We start from the raw sequence: 18,304 nt of genomic DNA on the forward strand, positions 1-18,304 counted from the left end.
TTCAAAGAAGTTAAATACGTTGCCCAAAGTTGTACAACACAGAACTGAAGCCAGGACCTTATGGACACAGAAAAAGTTGGTTAGTCCTACAGATGGAAATTTCATCTCAATAGGATTATATAGCTATTTATTTTATTAATAAAAATTTTCTATTAAGTGTACCAGAGCCACTTTTCAGCTCTGAGGATAAGGAACTTTATAGGTGCCTAGATGAGACTCTTTTTATTCCCCTAGAAATGTTGAATTTTTTGCTCTAATTAAATTAGACTCAAAATATGAACATTCCTTGAACATATACCACTTAGTCATCCAGACCTTTAATATCTGAAGTAGTAGTAGTAGTGATTGGAAAGAGAAAGTTTTCAGTGATGGTGCAGTGTTTGTGTGTGTGTTTTGTTTTTTGTTTTTTTGTTTTTTTGTGTTTTTTTTGAGATGGAGTTTCGCTCTTTTTGCCCAGGCTGGAGTGCAATGGTGTGATCTCGGCTCACTGCAACCTCTGCCTCCCGGCTTCAAGCAATTCTCCTGCCTCAGCCTCCTGAGTAGCTGGAATTATAGGTGCCCACCACCACACCTGGCTCGTTTTGTACTTTTAGTGGAGACGGGGGTTTCACCATGTTGGCCAGGCTGGTCTCAAACTCCTGACCTCAGGTGATCCACCCACCTTGGCCTCCCAAAGTGCTGGGATTACAGGCGTGAGTCACTGCACCCAGCGTGTGTGTGTGTGTGTGTGTGTGTGTGTGTGTGTGTGTTTCAAACTCACGGGCAAATTCAACTTCAGATGGTGCACTTTTCATTGATTAATATTATAGCAAATGTCAGTTTGTTTTCTTCAGTTTCTGCTGATGGTTTTAACTGGCACAGAAAGTATTTATTCAACCTTACAAAACTATGTAAGTTGCATTGTGATACAGTTTATTGACTTGTACAGTATTGTCATTACAACCCATTCAGGTATGCATGAATCTGAAGCAGAACACCATTTAAGACTGGTGCTGTATAATATAATTCCTACAGATGTGGGTCCAGGGAATAGAACTGAGCCTGTCTTTTTTTTAATGTTAAGCAGGTTACCCCCAGTGGGGCTTCTACTAGACATCTCTCCATTTGGTCTCTTCTTACACTCCAACCCAGTGGGAACAGTTAATAATTGGATGTTTATAAAATGAGGGTAAAAGGGTTTACTGTGATGGATCCTGGCTATTCCTCTAGGAGGAGACCTTTGCTTCAGCAATGGTGTCTTCATCCTCGCAGCCTGAAGCTGCTTCATTTCCTTAGGTCTGTTGTGTTTTGTTTCTGTAAAGCATTATGAATTCTGCATATTTTTGTAAAAGAATCAAGATTTGTATAAAATGTTGTTTACAGATCTTTTAATGAATAAATAAATAAAAACCCCACAGATCCCTTGGAGAATTCTTAAGATGTAAAGATCTTTTATGTCACTTAAATCTATAGCTAACACATTTACCTAATGGTACTTCGGTAATAAGAATTAGTCTTAGACTGACCAGGCTTAATAACGGAGGTCAACATTTCCAGGCTCTTGGCAGACAAAGCCTGGGTCTAGACTGCACACTGGGCAGGGCATATACTCTGACAACTTTATTTGGTCTTTACCTGCTTAATCAAAGGGAGGCTGCTTAGTCCAGGAGCCATGCAGAAGAGGAAGTGCATGGGCAGCAGCTTGAGTGGTTCGGAGGCAGTGAGGAGTGCCATTCTATTACCGTTAAGTCCTAGAGGCAAATGACAGGATTTTTAAGGAACTGAGGTTCCTTTTGATACGCAGACCATAAAGCTTCACAATTTTAACTGGAGACTGGCGCCCAATTCTAGAGTCTCTTTAAAAAATGTACTTATCCAATGCAAAGGTTTTCAGGGCGCCGAGGGGGAAGGATAGTTGGGGTACAGCAAGGAAGTAAAAGAGAAACGACCCGGTGTGCAGTGGCTCACGCCTGTATTCCCCACATTTTGGGAGACCAGGAGTTCGAGGCTAGCCTTGGCAACATAGAAAGGCTCCATCTCTACAAAAAAAAATGTAAAAATTAGCCAGGCGTGGTGGCATGCACCTCTAGACCCAGCTACTCGGGAGGCTGAGGTGGAAGGATCGCTTGGGCCTGGGGGATTGAGGCTGCAGTGAGCTATGATCACGCCAGTGCACTCCAACCTGGGCAGCAGAACAAAGACCCTGTGTCTACAATAAAAAAGAAAAGAAGTCCCGCACAGAGGAAGAGAAGATTAAGAGGAGAAGGTGGGAGTAAGCAGAGGTGGGAAACCAGTTTATCTCTCCCCGCCAAATCCTGCAGCCAGTTCCCTCCAAAAGCGTTAAGGGGCTCCCCTTCCAGATATCAATGTTTTGGAGGAAACGAAAAGCCCAACTTCAAATCGCCGCCATTCGCAGGTAAAAAAAAAGTGCAGTAAGCAGAGGACAGGAAATTGAGGCCTTTCGCTGACGCAGAGAAGCCAAGACGTGACGTCACGTCCGCCCAAAACAAACCAGCCCGGCAATTTCTAGATACCGGGAGGACCCGCCTTCAAAATTAGCAACTAAGCGTGCACTAACGTCAATACGCAGGGAACGTGATTACATCAGTGTCAGGCGCCGGCGTCATTAAATATAACTGAGTTTACGCAGACGCAGAAGACGCAGGCAAACCTGAGGTCTTCAGAATGGCGGGCACAGGTTTGGTGGCTGGAGAGGTTGTGGTGGATGCGCTGCCGTATTTTGATCAAGGTTATGAAGCCCCTGGTGTGCGGGAAGCGGTGAGTGCGGGGTGTCTTTGTAGCTGACTCACTGCTAGCTGGCTCAGTACCGAAAGAAACATGTTACAATTTGCCGCTTCTACCCAGGTCCCGATTCTCTTTCTTAGGCTGCAGCGCTGGTGGAGGAGGAAACTCGCAGATACCGACCTACTAAGAACTACCTGAGCTACCTGACAGCCCCGGATTATTCTGCCTTTGAAGTAAGTATGTCTTGAGCCCAGGTGTGAACGAGGATTCCTGTGAACCTTTATTTTGGATTGAGAGCTTTAAATTCCAGTTTTAACCATTGCCTGCATAGCTACTACTTATCTGTTGTATAGGTGTCAGTCTATTGGAAACAACTAGATAGATAAGTCTTCTCCGAGGTTCTTATTCTAAGATCCATAGGAAGATTTTCTGGGGCTCCACAACTCACTTAATGCAAAAATTTGTGGCTACAATTCTTTGAGATAGGATCCATGCGTGAATTCTCAAAAGGACCCTCTCCTGCCAAGATTCACTCTACAGCAAGTGATCTAGGGTTTTTTAATATGTATAAGCCTAATTACCTAAGCTCTTTAGAACCACTGGAGAGTGGCATATTAAAGTCTAGTTATTTACCAAATGTATGTGATATGACTGAAAGGACAAACCATATCCAAGTGTATACTACTTTTGTCTCAGCCTGCTCCTTTTTTCTATAATCTATTCGATGTTTTTATTAACACATTTCTGATTAATGTAGGCAAGAATTTTCACTGATATGAATACTTTACAAGTGCCAGGTGCCATTCTAGTTTCTGAGATCATAGAGATACATGGGGTTTTTTAAAATATATTTTGTTTTCTTTTAATTTTTCTTTATTTAAGACAAGCATCCTCTCCAAAAAAGATAGGGTTTCTGAATACAAAAAAATACAATACAGTGAGGAGCTAAATATATAAAACAAAAAGTTTACGATAGTATTTGTAAATGTGTAATAATATGTAAAGGACCTATAGTGGAGGTATGTATAAGGACAAGAGGATTAGAAAAGGGAGTGTCCGTGCTTGCCTAAGGAGTCAGATGCTGTTCTACTCCACACAGTGAGTATGATACTATTTTAAATGTATAACCTTGAAGTACACCCAGGATTCTAGTTAGGATCTAATTAGCTAAATGAAATGTAAGATATCATTTCTAAATTATTGGATTCAAGTATTTCAATATGTACAGCTTGGAGGTTTTTTCCCCATTACACCTAATCGTTTATTTATGAAAGGATTGTATTATTAAAAGGCACTATTTAGCTGGGTGTGGTGGCTCACACCTGTAATCCCAGCACTTTAGGAGGCTGAGGTGTGAGGATCACTTGAGACCAGCCTGGGCAACATAGTGAGACCCTTTCTCTACAAAAGGAAAATTAAAAAGTTAGCCAGGCATGATGGCATACACCTATAGTCCCAGCTACTCAGGAGTTTGAGGTGGGGGGATCACTTGAGCCTGGGAGTTCAAGGCTGCTACAGTGAGCCATGATAATGCCATTGCACTCCAGCCTGGCGACAGAGTGAGACCCTGTCTCAAAGGGAAAAAAAAAAAGATATTATTTACATTAAAGTAACATGAAAAAATTGTTAGTTAAGTTTGTTGTTGTTTTTGTTTGAGACGGAATCTTATTATGTCACCCAGGCTGCAGTGCAGTGGTGCCATCTCTGCTCACTGCAACCTCCACCTTTCGAGCTCAAGTGATTCTCCTGCCTCAGCCTCCCGAGTAGCTGGGATTGCAGGTGCCTGCCACCATGCCTGGCTGATTTTTGTATTTTCAGTAGAGACGGGTTTTCACCATGTTGGTCAGGCTGGTCTTGAACTCCTGGCCTCAAGTGATCCACCCACCTCAGCCTCCCAAAGTGTTGGGATACAGGTGTAAGCCACCATGCGAGCCTTGGCTGAGTTTTAAGTAGAAGACATATGTTCCTATGTACGTGTTTTCCTGTGCTTTTTCTAAATATTGTTACCTAGGTGTAGATGTTAACCACATTAAGAACTAAGTACAGTAATGCTTCCTTATTGGACTGATTTCTGAAGGTTTCAAATAACTGCATTCAATCACAGACTTTTTAAAATACTTTTGCCAGTTTTTTCGTTCTCTCTTAAATACCTTTGTAATTAGTTTACTGATTATTTAATTAGTAAACTCCCAGGTTCAAGTGATTCTCCTGTAATTAGTTTACTGATTATTTAATCCTTTCTTTTTTTGAGACAGAGTCTTGCTCTGTTGCCCAGGCTGGAGTGCAACTCCTCGGCTCACTGCAACCTCTGCTTCCTGGGTTCAAGCCATTCTCCTGCCTCAGCCTCCCAAGTAGCTGGGATTACAGGCATGCACTACCATGCCCAACTAATTTTTGTATTTTTAGCAGAGACGTGGTTTCACCATTGTGGCCAGGCTGGTCTCGAACTCCTGACCTCAAGTGAATCACCTGCCTCGGCCTCCCAAAGTGCTGGGATTACAGGTGTGAGTCACCACACCTGGCATCCTTTCTTAGTAATAGTTGGTAATATATACTGGGCTCACCGTCTTACTTGGTGCACAAAACAGCTCTATAAACTGTATAACTATGTTTGCTATCACCATTTTTTAGCTGGGAAAACTGCAGCTTAGAGAGGCTAATTGACTGAGACCTTAACCGTTCTTCAAACTGCCTCTGAAATTACTCTTTCATTAATTCATTTAACAACTATTTACGAAGGTCTGTTCCATGCTGGGTATTGGAGAACAGTATCGGCAGGGTCCATACTCATGAACCTTACAATCTAGAGTGTTGAGACAGACAATAAATAGATCAGAAAAATTGTTGATAAATGCTGCACAGAGAATGATAGTGATAAAGTGACTGGGCGACTGTAGGTTGGGTGGTTGAGGAAGGCCTCTCAAAGCTGAGATGAGACTACTCCATGAGCAGGGATTGCCCCCGCCGCTCCATGAACACTGGCTTAGTCTTTGGAGAGAGTTGAGCTAAAATTCCAGATTTATCACTTACTGAGCATGTGAGTTAGTTAAGGGTTCCTCCTATGCTACATGGCTCAGGACTACTTATACTGCATTTTTATACTGCCTCTTGTTTAATTGGCTGTTACTCCTTGTCTGTCACTGCAGAATTTTCTAGCTAGAATGCCCTGTTTTGTTTTTTTTTTTTGCAGGAAACTAGAGAACTACATTTTTTTAAGATTGTAATTTAGCAATAGCCCCTGCAAAATACTTTCTCCAGAAAGAAATGCTTAATACGAACCTTTTTTTTTTGGAGATGGAGTCTCACTCTGTTGCCAGGCTGGAGTGCAGTGGTGCGATCTCGGCTCACTGCAACCTCCACCTCCCAGGTTCAAGCAATTCTCCTGCCTCAGCCTCTGAGTAGCTGGGATTACAGGCGCGTGCCATCACGCCCGGCTAATTTTTGTATTTTTAGTAGAGATGAGGTTTCACCATGTTGGCCAGGATGGTCTTGATCTCTGTTCTTTCCTCAGGGTAGGAAATGTGCAGAATGGAAATGGGATAAGATGTTGGCCCTAAAGAGGAATAGCTATACTACATTTACTTGCAAACAGTAAAATTGCTAGAGAAGATAGTGAATATAAAGAAAAGACACTTTGGGAGGCTGACCCAGGCAGATCACCTGGGGTCAGGAGTTCAAGACCAGCCTGGCCAACATGGTGAAACCCTGTCTGTACTAAAATTACAAAAATTAGCCAGGCGTGGTGGCAGGCGCCTGTAATCCCAGCTACTCGGGAGGCTGACGCAAGAGAATCGCTTGAACCCGGGAGGCAGAGATAAGCCAAGATCGCGCCATTGCGCTTCAGCCTGGGGGACAAGAGCGAGACTTCGTCTCACAAAAAAAAAAAAAAAAACTTCTTGGATTTCTGGAGGCTGGAAAGTGTAAGGTTCACAGGCTGCATCTGGTAAGGGCCTTCTTGCTGGTGTGGACTTGGTGTACAGTCCTGAAGCAGCACAGGGCATTACATGGCAAGGTAGGGGCACACAAGAGAAAGACAAACTGGCTTTTATAACATACCCACTCTGGTGATAACTCATTAATCCATGAATGGATTGAGCCTTCATAACCCAATCACCTCTTAAAGACCCCACCTCTTAATACTATTACATTGGGGATTAAGTTTCTGTATGAATTTCAGACGGGGCAAACATTCAAACCATAGCACTGTCGAACTGATTCTGATATACTTCTGGAATTAAGAACCACTGGTTTAGGATTAATCCTTTTCTCTGTGGGCTCCTTAATACATGCCACTTTTCCTGCCTTAGCTGAATGTGGAGTGAGTGTGTGTGTGTGTGTGTGTGTGTGTGTGCGTGTTCTTCAGATTCTAGAGAGCATTTAACTCAGAGAAGAATTAGGGAAAGGTAAACAATTCATTATAATGGGTACTGTAGCTTAAATCTATTCTTTGGTGATTGTTAATTTCAATTGTCAACATGATCTTAGAAATCTTTTTTCTGATTTACGCATCAGACTGACATAATGAGAAATGAATTTGAAAGACTGGCTGCTCGACAACCAATTGAATTGCTCAGTATGAAACGGTAAGAGTATTAAAATGGAAATTAAAATTAGTTTGTAGTAACTCAGTAATGAGCTGAGATTTGTGAAGAATGTATTTGCTGGCTAATATTGGCAGTGTTGGCCGAGTGTGGTGGCTCACACTTGTAATTCCAGCACTTTGGGAGGCCGAGGCCGGTGGATTGCTTGAATCCAGGAGTTTGAGACCAGCCTGGGCAACATGGCAAAACCCCATCTCTACCAAAAATAATTAATAATAAAATAATAATAATAATAATAAACAACATACCTGGGTGTGGTGGCACACACCTGTGGACCCAACTACTTGGAAAGCTGAGGAAGGTGGATCGCTTGACACCCCCCAGGAGATGGAGGTTGCAGCAAGCCGAGATTGTGCCACTGCACTCCAGCGTTGGGGACAAAGGGAGACCCAGTCTTGAAAAAAAACTATATATATATATATATATAGCGAGAGAGAGAGAGGCAGTGTTGAAGGACTGACTGGGTGGTATGAAGAGAGAATAGAAGGAGTCATATCGCTTCTCATTTTTTTCTCTACCAGGGCATGGATATGTTAGTGGATGGGTGAGTGTGAGTATTTTACAAAAATGGTAGCAAACTTTTTTGTCTACTGCTTTTTCCCCTTAATATATTACTGACATCTTAATATTATTAAATATTCTTCAGTAATATTTAATAGCTAATGTAACAATCTTTTATGTGAATGTAATGTTGCTTATTTAACCAGTTCACATTGAAGTGAACATAATGGTGCTAAATCATATTTGTAAATTTATTGTTAGCATATATCTGTTTCTTATTATTGCAAGGTTTACATCCTCAGTCTTCTGTAGTTTTTATACTATATGGAGACTCGTGGGACATTCTATTGAGAAGAGATGTAAAGGCTTGGCAGTATAGATGGTTTTATTTTATTTTGTTGTTTAATTTCAGATACGAGCTTCCAGCCCCCTCCTCTGGTCAAAAAAATGACATTACTGCATGGCAAGAATGTGTAAACAATTCTATGGCCCAGTTAGAGCATCAAGCAGTTAGAATTGAGAATCTGGAACTAATGTCACAGCATGGATGTAATGCCTGGAAAGTATACAATGAGTAAGAACCTTTTTTTTCATCTTCTGTTTTGTTTTTTTTTTTTCTCTTTCCATCTCACCCAAAGTTTTAGTACGTTTTAAAAATATGGGAGGTGCTGGGTGCAGTGGCTCACGCCAGTAATCCCAGCCCTTTGGGAGGCAGAGGTGGGTGGATTGCTTGAGGTCAGGGGTTCGAGACCAGCCTGGCTAACATGGTGAAACCCCGTTTCTACAAAAAAAAAAAAATACAAAAAATTAGCTGGGCATGGTAACGTGTGCCTGTAATCCCAGCTACTCTGGTGGCTGAGACGTGACAATTGCTTCAGCCTGGGAGGCAGAGGTTGTAGTGAGCCAAGATTTTGCCACTGCACTCCAGCCTAGGCGACAGAATGAGACTCTATCTCAGAAAAAAAAAAAAAGAAGCCGGGCGCGGTGGTTTACGCCTGTAATCCCAGCACTTCAGGAGGCCGAGGAGGGTGGATCACCTGAGGTCAGGAGTTTGAAACCAGCCTGGCCACCATGGTAAAATCGCATCTCTACTAAAAAAAAAAAAAAAAAAAAAAAAAAAATTAGCCGGCCATGGTGGCACTTCTGTAGTCACAGCTACTCAGGAGACTGGGGCAGGAGAATTGCTTGAACCCGGGAGGCAGAGGTTGCAGTGAGCTGAGATTGTGCCACTTCACTCCAGCCACAGTGACAAAGTGAGACTCCGTCTCAAAAAAACAAACAAAACCCCACAAATTATAGGTAAGGGAAGTGTGATAAAAATAATATAGCTAGACTTTGTCTTGGGATTATGTTCTAGAACTACAACCCATATGAAAGGCCACTATTTTGAAACCCACCTCAAAGTTCAAGAGTACTAACAGGACCTAAACCAAACTACCACATTTATTGTATAATATAACAAAACGAGTTCTGAGGTCCCATTTGCAGAGCACCACTTGATAGAATGTTATCAAGTGTTGCTTAAACAGTTGATTCTCATTAGTCATGCGTTATGTTCCTTAAGTCTTATGAACACTGAATTAGCAAATACTGTACCATTTCTCCTAGGGGAAATATATACATATTCATGTGCACACATATACATATCTCTCACATAGATTATAATCTTAAATCCTAAAATAAACTCATCCTGGTAGACTTCTTTCTTTATTTTATAAAAGAGAAAACAAAGTTGAGAAATATAAAGTAACTTTCTTGAAACTGCCCCACTAACAGATCCCAGACTTGGAACTTGAACTTCATCCTGTGGTTATTTCTGTATGAGAGCTAAAACAAGAAAGCAAAGCACCTCCTTGTTCATCCTCAGCTGAAAATGTGCATACTCAGCTGCCCAGATTTTTCACCACTGTGCACATGTCCATGAATGACTGCAAAACACTACAAGTAGTAATTTTGGGATTACAAATAAATTTGAGCAAGTATTTGTTGTCAGTACAAGCCACTGACCCCCTGTTTCTGTTATATGTAACTAGCTCTAGCTTTAGTATTTATTGTCTGTCTAGAATTCAGATTCCTTGCTTACAAAATTCAGTGGTTAGATTATCTGCATGGCCCCTTTGTGCCCTAAAATTTCCTGAGTGTCTATTCACAATTTAAGAGAAAAAGGCCACTGAACTTCATAACAGTATGTACAACTTTTGTTAGAGTATATTTCCTGAAACATAGCTATATAAAATAAAGCAAAACCATGAAATGATAATACTGTTTCTCAAATCTTCAGAATTATGCATTAAATATTTGTAGCCACATAATGATACAGTGGCCCAAATCCAGAATTTGGGAAACTCTACAAAGCCAACAACTAACTTTCTTTTATATATCTATATATTGCAAGGGGGAAAAAAAAAAGAAAAAATGGGATTAGGGTGATTAAGAAATTTAAGCAACATCAATAAATCTGTTTCACAAAATGGAAAAATGTGATTCTTCTCAAGAAGCTTTATCTAGTGAGAGATAATAAGTTTTATGCCAAGTAACCAATAGTCCATTTTTGGCAATATGGGGGCAAGTGCTACATTGTGTGCTGTGGTCTGTAAACTAAGCGTTAAGAGATGGGGCATTGCCAGGCGTGGTGGTTCAGCTTGTAATCCTAGTGCTTTGGGAGGCTGAGACAGGAGGATCACTTGAGGCCAAGAATTTGAGACCAGCCTGGGCAACGTAGTGAAACCCTGTCTCTATAGAAAACAAACAAACAAAAAAAAAAGCCAGGTATGGTGGTACACACCTGTAGTCTGTTTCAAAAAAAAGAAAAAAAAAAGATGGGGCATTAAGTTGAGTGTTGAAGAAAGGTGAAATTGGGATGTTTAGAAGGAAACAAGGAAACCATTCCAGGAATGGAGAGCATAGATGCAGAGGAAAAAATATGACATTGAAAAGAATGCTGCTGTCAACTTACCTGAAAATCTTTAAGAATTCCCTATTACCTGCAAGGTAGAGGCCAAGTTTTTTTTTTTTTTTTTGGAGGTGGAGGCGGGGGGCGGGACAGAATCTTGCTCTGTCGCCCAAGCTAGATTGCAGTGCCACAATCTCAGCTCACTGCAACCCTCCCGGGTTCAAGCAACTCTTCTGCCTCATCCTCCAGAGTAGGTGGGATTATAGACACACACGACCACACCTGGCTAATTTTTGTATTTTTTGTGGAGACAGGGTTTCACCATGTTGGCCAGGCTGGTCTTGAGCTCCTGGCCTCAAGTGATCCTCCAGCATCAGCCTCTGAAAGTGCTGGGATTACAGGTGTGAGCACCCGGCTAGGCCAGACTTTTTAACATGGTATTCAAGGCCTTTTCCTTACTACCTCAACTGTAGACTTTTAACTCAACCCAAACTAGTCCTTTCTCTGGTGATTATCGTAAATCCTGCCTCTGGGCCTTTACTTGCCCTTGCCTTTACCTGTTCTACCCAAATTCAGCTTGTTTAGGGCTCAGCTCTAGTTTGCTTACTTGTCTTCTTCCCTGATTGAAATTCTGCTTCTAGTATTGTCTCCCTCTTCTGAGTAACTGTACACAGAATTATTGTGCACATCACTTATTTTCCATTTAATCACAAAGTGCTCTATAGTGCTTAACATTCCCCTGAGCATATTTTGTCTCCTCCAAATTCAGTGACATTTCTCCAGAGGAGATGTACTATATTTTATCAAAGTATATTTAAGAGGAAGGGTGGGAGAAGGGAGAAGACAAACTAAACTTTCAGGGAGAGCCAGTTCAAAGGAAAGCTCCCTGTTGGTGGTCAGAAGTCTGGAATAGAGCACTAAAATCAATAGTCCTCAGCATGGAGTGATTGTCGAAGTCAAGGAAAGGGGGATGACCTGAGGGAAAGCCTAGAGAGGCACAGCTGTTTAAAGACTGAATCTTGAGAGAATTGCAGCTAATGCAAGGAAACCAGTCGGTAGAGGTAGGAGAATAACTCAGGTGAGCAGCAGAAAATTTGAGTCACAAAAGCCAGGAAACAATATTAGATTTAGAGCAAGAACACATTAGGGCCAGATGTGGTTAAAATGGACCCTGTAGGTGACTGATCCACTGCCTTAAGAGGAAATTGATATGATGTGGAATTATATCTCAATAAAGTTGTTATTTAAACTTAAAAAGATTAAAATCTGTTTTATTCTCTAAAATAATCATATGGTACTCTGTATTATTGAACTTTTCCCCTGTGCTAGTTACAGCTGACCTGGACTGGTATCTATTTTTTATTTTGCTATGCATATGTTACATGTAAATATGGACTGATATCTCATTCTACAACAGTTTTCTTTTTCTCACCTCTCTAGTTAGCAGTAGACAGGAGGAGAGAATGACAAGATGAATGTATATGCAGAAATAGAGAGATAAAAGGGGGTTGAGAAATAAGTGGGTACTCAGATATATTCCATCTTTTCTATGACAAGAAGTCATGACAGTTTAAGAAGTGACAAAAAGCCGTGTGGCTCACACATGTAATTCCAACACTTTAGAGGCCGAGTTGGGGAGATTGCTTGAGCCCAGGAGTTCAAGACCAGCCTGGACAACGTGGTGAAACCCTGTCTCTACAAAAAAATAATGAATATTAGCCGGGCATGGTGGCTTATGCCTGTAATCCGAGCTACTTTGAAGGCCTGAAGTAGGAGGATCGGTTGAGCCCAGGAGGTTGAGGCTGCCATGATTGCGCCACTACACTCCAGCTTGAGCAACAGTAGAGCAAGACTCTGTCCCTCCCCCCACAAAAAAAAGCTGGGTACAGTGGCTCACGCCTGTAATCTCAGCACTTTGGGAGGCCAAGGCAGATGGATCACCTGAGGTCAGGAGTTCGAGACCAGCCTGGCTGACATGGTGAAACCCCATCTCTACTAAAAAAAAAAATACAAAAATTAGCAAGGCATAGCAGTGCATGCCTGTAATCCCAGCTACCTGGAAGGCTGAGGCAGGAGAATCCCTTTAACCAGGAGGCAGAGGCTGCAGTGAGCTGTGATCTCACCACTTTACTCCAGCCTGGGCAACAGAACGAGACTGTCTCAAAAAAAAAAAAAAAAAAAAGCAACCTAAGTACTCCAAGTATCAGGCAGGGCATGGTAATCCCAGCAGTTTGGGAGGCCAAGGTGGGAGGATTGCAGCTCCTTGGGAGGCTGAGGCAGGAAGATTACTTGATCTTGGGAGGTGAAGGCTGCAGTGAGCCATGATCACACCACTGCATTCCAGCATGGGTGACAGTCCTCGATTATGGAGTATCCAACATAGTTCTTGGCACAGAGCTCAATAAATACGATTTTTGGCAGAAAAACTTGAAAAAGTTCACTTTTAATTGGTACTATTTTAATGTATTTTAATCTGATTTTCTTCTTTTCCTTCAGAAATCTAGTTCATATGATTGAACACGCACAGAAAGAACTTCAGAAGTTAAGGTAAACTGTTTTTTCCTATTACAGAATGAAGTATAAGTGAACCTTTAATAAGTAGAAAATAGGAGGAAAAAGAAAGCAATGAGACTGCAGCCAGATGAAAGTAAACAATTGATCCACTCTCTTTGTTCAACATCTGACACTGGGTTTGCCCTACCTAAGTAGAGGAGAAATAGGCCTGAGGTCTGAAAACATCTCTGCCACTTGCAGCTTGCAAGTCTGCAAACATAGAAAGGCACTTTTAGAGGGGGAAAAAGTTGCAGAATAACACATATAATCTGATTTTTAAAACCAATTTCTACACACACATATAGGAAAGCCCGGAAAGACACCCAGCAAAAACTCAACAGGAGTTATCAGGAAAAAGGAGACATGCATGAGAGGAGGGACTTGAGACTTGTAATCTGAGTGTGCTCGTGTGTGTGTGTGTGTGTGTGTGTGTGTGTCTGTGTGTGTGTGTGTGTGATTTCTCACAATGAGCATGTGTTATGAAACTTGTAATCAAAAAATAATTAGAAGAAAGGTAATTTCTACAGTTAGCCTGTAACTGTACATAATATTGTTCTCATGGGATTAAGATATTCTCTTGTGTTACAGAGTTTTCTGTTGATTTAGGTCTTACATTAAAATGTAATTGGGTTGTATAAATAATTTTTTACAGAAAACATATTCAAGATTTAAACTGGCAGAGAAAGAACATGCAACTCACAGCTGGATCTAAATTGAGAGAAATGGAGTCAAAGTGAGTATTTGTAATTCCATCGTCTTTTAAATTGTTTAGCCCTTTCTAAGCTCGATTCAATAATATGATTCAAGTAGCATTCAAATGGGATGCCACAGGTATCAAAGAAATGCTGTTTTCTGAATTCACCCTTCCCTGTCTCTGCCTCTTTATAAGGTGTTAAAGAGAACTATAAACGAGAATTGAACCATTGGTGAAGGATCCTTTGCTAAATTGAACCATTGCTAAAGGATTCTGGTCTTAGAATGCCCTGTTTTTAGTCTAGTATTTTTGGCCTTGAATAGAATTCTACCTATATTCACCTTTTAAATGGAAAAAAAAATAGCCAGGCACGGTGGCACATGTCTGTAGTCCCAGCTACTCTGGAGGCTGAGGCAGGAGGATTGCTTAGCCTGGAAGGTTGAAGCTGCAGTGAGCCATAATCGCACCACTGCACTTCCAGCCTGGGCAACAGAGCAAGACCTAGTCTTTAAAAAAAAGGAAAAAAATTATTTTATAAAATTTTGTAGGGAGGGAGATTTCATACTTGATAATTTTTTTGTACCTCAGGTTTATGCATTTTTAAAAATGTTCTTTTACATACACACATGTATACCTTTATACAATATAATCTTGAATATTTGTGTCATTTCTCTCTTCTTTTTTGCTTTGCCATTCCCTTTCTCCCTTCATTACTCAAGTCATTCTCCTTGTTCCACCATCTCCATGTACGTGTTATCAGTCTCTTTGGTACCCTTTCATGTTTTTTCCTCAATTTAATAAACTATTGCCTCTTTCCTTTTTGTTGATTAAATTAAATACTGTCTTCATCACTCTTTCCTATTTTTTTCTGGTTTGCAAGTTCTCTCATCTGTTTCTAATTTGCTTTTTTATTAATTGAACTTTTATTTTGAGATAATTATAGATTCACATTCAATTGTAAGAAATAATACAGAAGAGCCAGGTATGGTGACTCGCATTGTAATCCTAGTGCCTTGGTAGGCCAAGGTAGGAGGATTGCTTGAAGCCAGGAGTTCAAGACCAGCCTGGGCAACATAACAAGACCCTGTCTCTACAAAAAAGTGCTTTTAAATGAGCCAGGCGTGATGGCGTGCATCTGTAGTCCTAGCTCCTCAGGAGGCTGAGGTTGGAGGATTGCTTGAGCTCAGGAGTTCCAGGCTACAGTGAGCGTGATCACAGCACTGCATTCCAGCCTAGGCACAGAGCAAGACCCTGTCTCTGAAAAAAAAGAATACAGAGAGATTCCATGTACCCTTTACCTACTTTTCCACAATTGTGCCTTGATTTTTTTTAATGGAAAGTTGAAAGCGAAGGTTAGGCCAGGCATGGTAGCTCATGCCTGTAATCCCAGCATATTAGGAGGCCGAGGTGGGTGGATCACCTGAGGTCAGGAGTTTGAGACCAGCCTGGCCAACGTGGTGAAACCCCATCTCTACTAAAAATACAAAAAAAGTAGCCAGCTGTGGTGGCATGTGCCTGTAATCCAGCTGCTCGGGAGGCTGAGGCAGGAGAATTGCTTGAACCGGGAGGCGGAGGTTGCAGTGAGCCGAGGTTGCGCCATTGTTCTCCAGCCTGGGCAACAAGAGCGAGACTCTGTCTCAAAAAAAAAAAAAAAAAAAAAAAAAGCGAAGGTTAGTGTTATAGCTCTGGGTGAACATGTGTATACATTTAAAATAAAATCTTCTAAGAGAAGTTTTACATTGAGTAATTTTTTTCCTTTCTTCCCCCCCATTCTAGTTGGGTATCCCTGGTCAGTAAGAATTATGAGATTGAACGGACTATTGTTCAGCTAGAAAATGAAATCTATCAAATTAAGCAGCAACATGGAGAGGCAAACAAAGAAAACATCCGGCAAGACTTCTGAAAAGACCATTTAGCAGGTAGAAGAAAAGTTGGGCTTTCACAAAAGGCATCTGAACTTTTAATGAACTGTGAAGGACAACAGCATCTTCCCAAAACCATTGATGTTTAAGTGTTTAGAAATCACAGAACGTGTAGGCTGCTATGGTAATTCTATTTGTATATCTCAACAGAATTAAAATGTCTAGCTTGGTGGTATTTTTATAGCCATAAAAGAAAATCTTTAGGCTTTCAAAGTAAGTATGACTTTAGAATAATATTGTGTCATAGAATTAGTTTTCAGCCATGTGGACCATATTTTGTATCCAAGGATCCTTATTTAAAGCTTTCAACATGTACAGGAAGTTGGAAATTTTTGGTTTATGACTTTGTCTAATAAAGAGATAGTTCTAAACGCATTCTTGATCACCAAACAAGACTTCAGAAATACAGTGACTGTACAGAGTCATCATTATCATCATCATCATAGGTAACAGTTGTATCAAGCTTAATATGTGCTGAACACTTTAGGTAGATGAACTGGATGTATGTGAATAAAAATTATTTGGTCCTCACATAAACCTCAGGAGGCGGTTACTGTTTTTCTCGTATGTGGACATGTAACAGACACCAGTTAAATAACATAACTTGCCAGAGTTTTATAGCTGAAAGTGTCAGCTTTTTTATAGAAAGTGTTAGTCAGGTTTTGAAACCAATAGTCCAGCTCCAAAGTTAATGTTCTTACTTCTCTACTTGTAAGGAATTAAATTGTGTAAAAGATTCCTGCCCAATTCAGAAAAAATATTTGCAACATATCAAAAGGTAGTCTTGCTAGGTGTGGTGGCTCACGTCTGTAATCCCAGTGCTTTGAGAGGCCAAGGCAGGAGGATCACTTGTGTCCAGAAGTTCAAGGCCACCATAAACTGTGATTGTGACACTGCACACCAGCCTGGGTGACAGAGCAAGACCCTGTCTCAAACGAAGCAAGGTAGTCTTAATGTATAAAGACTGACTGAAAATTATTGAAAGGTCAGTGGCTCACACCTGTAATCCCAGCACTTTGGGAAGCTGAGGTGGGCAGATCATGAGGTTGAGAGATCGAGACCATCCTGGCCAACATGGTGAAACGTCATCTCTACTAAAAATACAAAAATTAGCTGGGCGTGGTGGCATGTGCCTGTAGTCCCAGCTACTCGGGAGGCTGAGGCAGGAGAATCGCTTGCACCCAGGAGGCAGAGGTTGCAGTGAGCCGAGATTGCACCACTGCACTCCAGCCTGGCGACAGAGTTAGAATCCGTCTCAAAAAAAAAAAAAAAATTATTGAGAGGCGTTCATCTCAATAACTGATAAATATAAATGGAAAAATCTAAAAATTATTTTTCAATTTTGAAAAATATAAAAGGATGTTCATTATAATACAAAATAAACCTAGAACTTTTTGATCTGTGATATTGATAAATGGTCAGTACTTTCGAACGTACCTTAAGACAATTGAGAGCCCCATTTCTTTTTTTTGGCACTTGTTGCCCAGGCTGGAGTTCAATGGTCTGATCTTGGCTCACCGCAACCTCCACCTCCTGGATTCAAACAATTCTCCTGCCTCAGGCTCCTAAGTAGCTGGGATTACAGGCATGTGCCACTACGCCCAGCTGATTTTGTATTTTTAGTAGAGACGGGATTGCTCCATATTGGTCAGGCTGGTCTCAAACTCCCCACCTCAGGTGATCCACCCAACTTGGCTTCCCAAAGTGCTGGGATTACAGGCATAAGCCACCACGCCCAGCGAGAGCCACATTTCTGTGTTGAAGATAGGGATTGTGGGAATGAATGCATATGGAGTGTTTTCATCCATCTCTTTATTCCCCACCCTTGGACTTCTCTCAGAAGGAAATTGGAAGAGTTGTGGAGTATCTGACCAGCCTAAGAGAAAAGACCTACTACAGTTGTTGAAATTGATAGTTTCCCAACAAATGACCAAGCCAGGACACAGAGCAGAGGCTCAACAAACCACCCCTCAACCAACACAGCTTCTAAACCGTGCTTTAGCTCCCCACATTTAAACATGAATAGACAGTTGAGGATCACCAGATAAGGCAGTTCTACATTGTGAAAGATAAGGAGTAAAGCAAATCTGGGAAAGACTGTGGAGAAAATAGATGATGCAAGAAGAAAACAATTATTTTTACGAAATATATCCTCAGGCTGGGTGTGATGGCTCATGTCTGTAAATCCCAGCACTTTGGGAGGCCAAGGTGGGAGGATAACTTGAGCCCAGAAATTTGAGACTAGCCTGGGCAACACAGGGACCCCCGTCTTTACAAAAAATAAAAAAATTAGCCAGACATGGTGGTGTGCGCCTATAGTCTCAGCTACTTGGGCTGAGGGAGGAGGATTGCTTGAGTCCAGGAATTCAAACCTTTAATGAACTATGATTGTGACACTGCACTCCAGCCTGAGTGA

The 18,304-nt window shown here is 41.3% G+C and overlaps 1 protein-coding gene across 1 annotated transcript; it reads left to right on the forward strand.

The window, feature by feature from the left end:
• Positions 1 to 2,530: 2,530 nt before the first annotated feature.
• BCAS2 (BCAS2 pre-mRNA processing factor) lies at positions 2,531 to 16,430 on the forward strand. Its single transcript, XM_032154915.2, has 7 exons — positions 2,531 to 2,757; positions 2,865 to 2,957; positions 7,237 to 7,307; positions 8,239 to 8,400; positions 13,216 to 13,266; positions 13,925 to 14,005; positions 15,743 to 16,430. The coding sequence occupies exons 1-7, from the start codon at positions 2,665 to 2,667 to the stop codon at positions 15,867 to 15,869; spliced, it is 678 nt and encodes a 225-aa protein (XP_032010806.1). The 5' UTR covers positions 2,531 to 2,664; the 3' UTR covers positions 15,870 to 16,430.
• Positions 16,431 to 18,304: the final 1,874 nt, after the last annotated feature.

Source organism: Hylobates moloch, unplaced genomic scaffold (genome assembly GCF_009828535.3).
Source record: "Hylobates moloch isolate HMO894 unplaced genomic scaffold, HMol_V3 SCAFFOLD_5, whole genome shotgun sequence".
In the NCBI taxonomy this organism is placed as follows: domain Eukaryota; kingdom Metazoa; phylum Chordata; class Mammalia; order Primates; family Hylobatidae; genus Hylobates; species Hylobates moloch.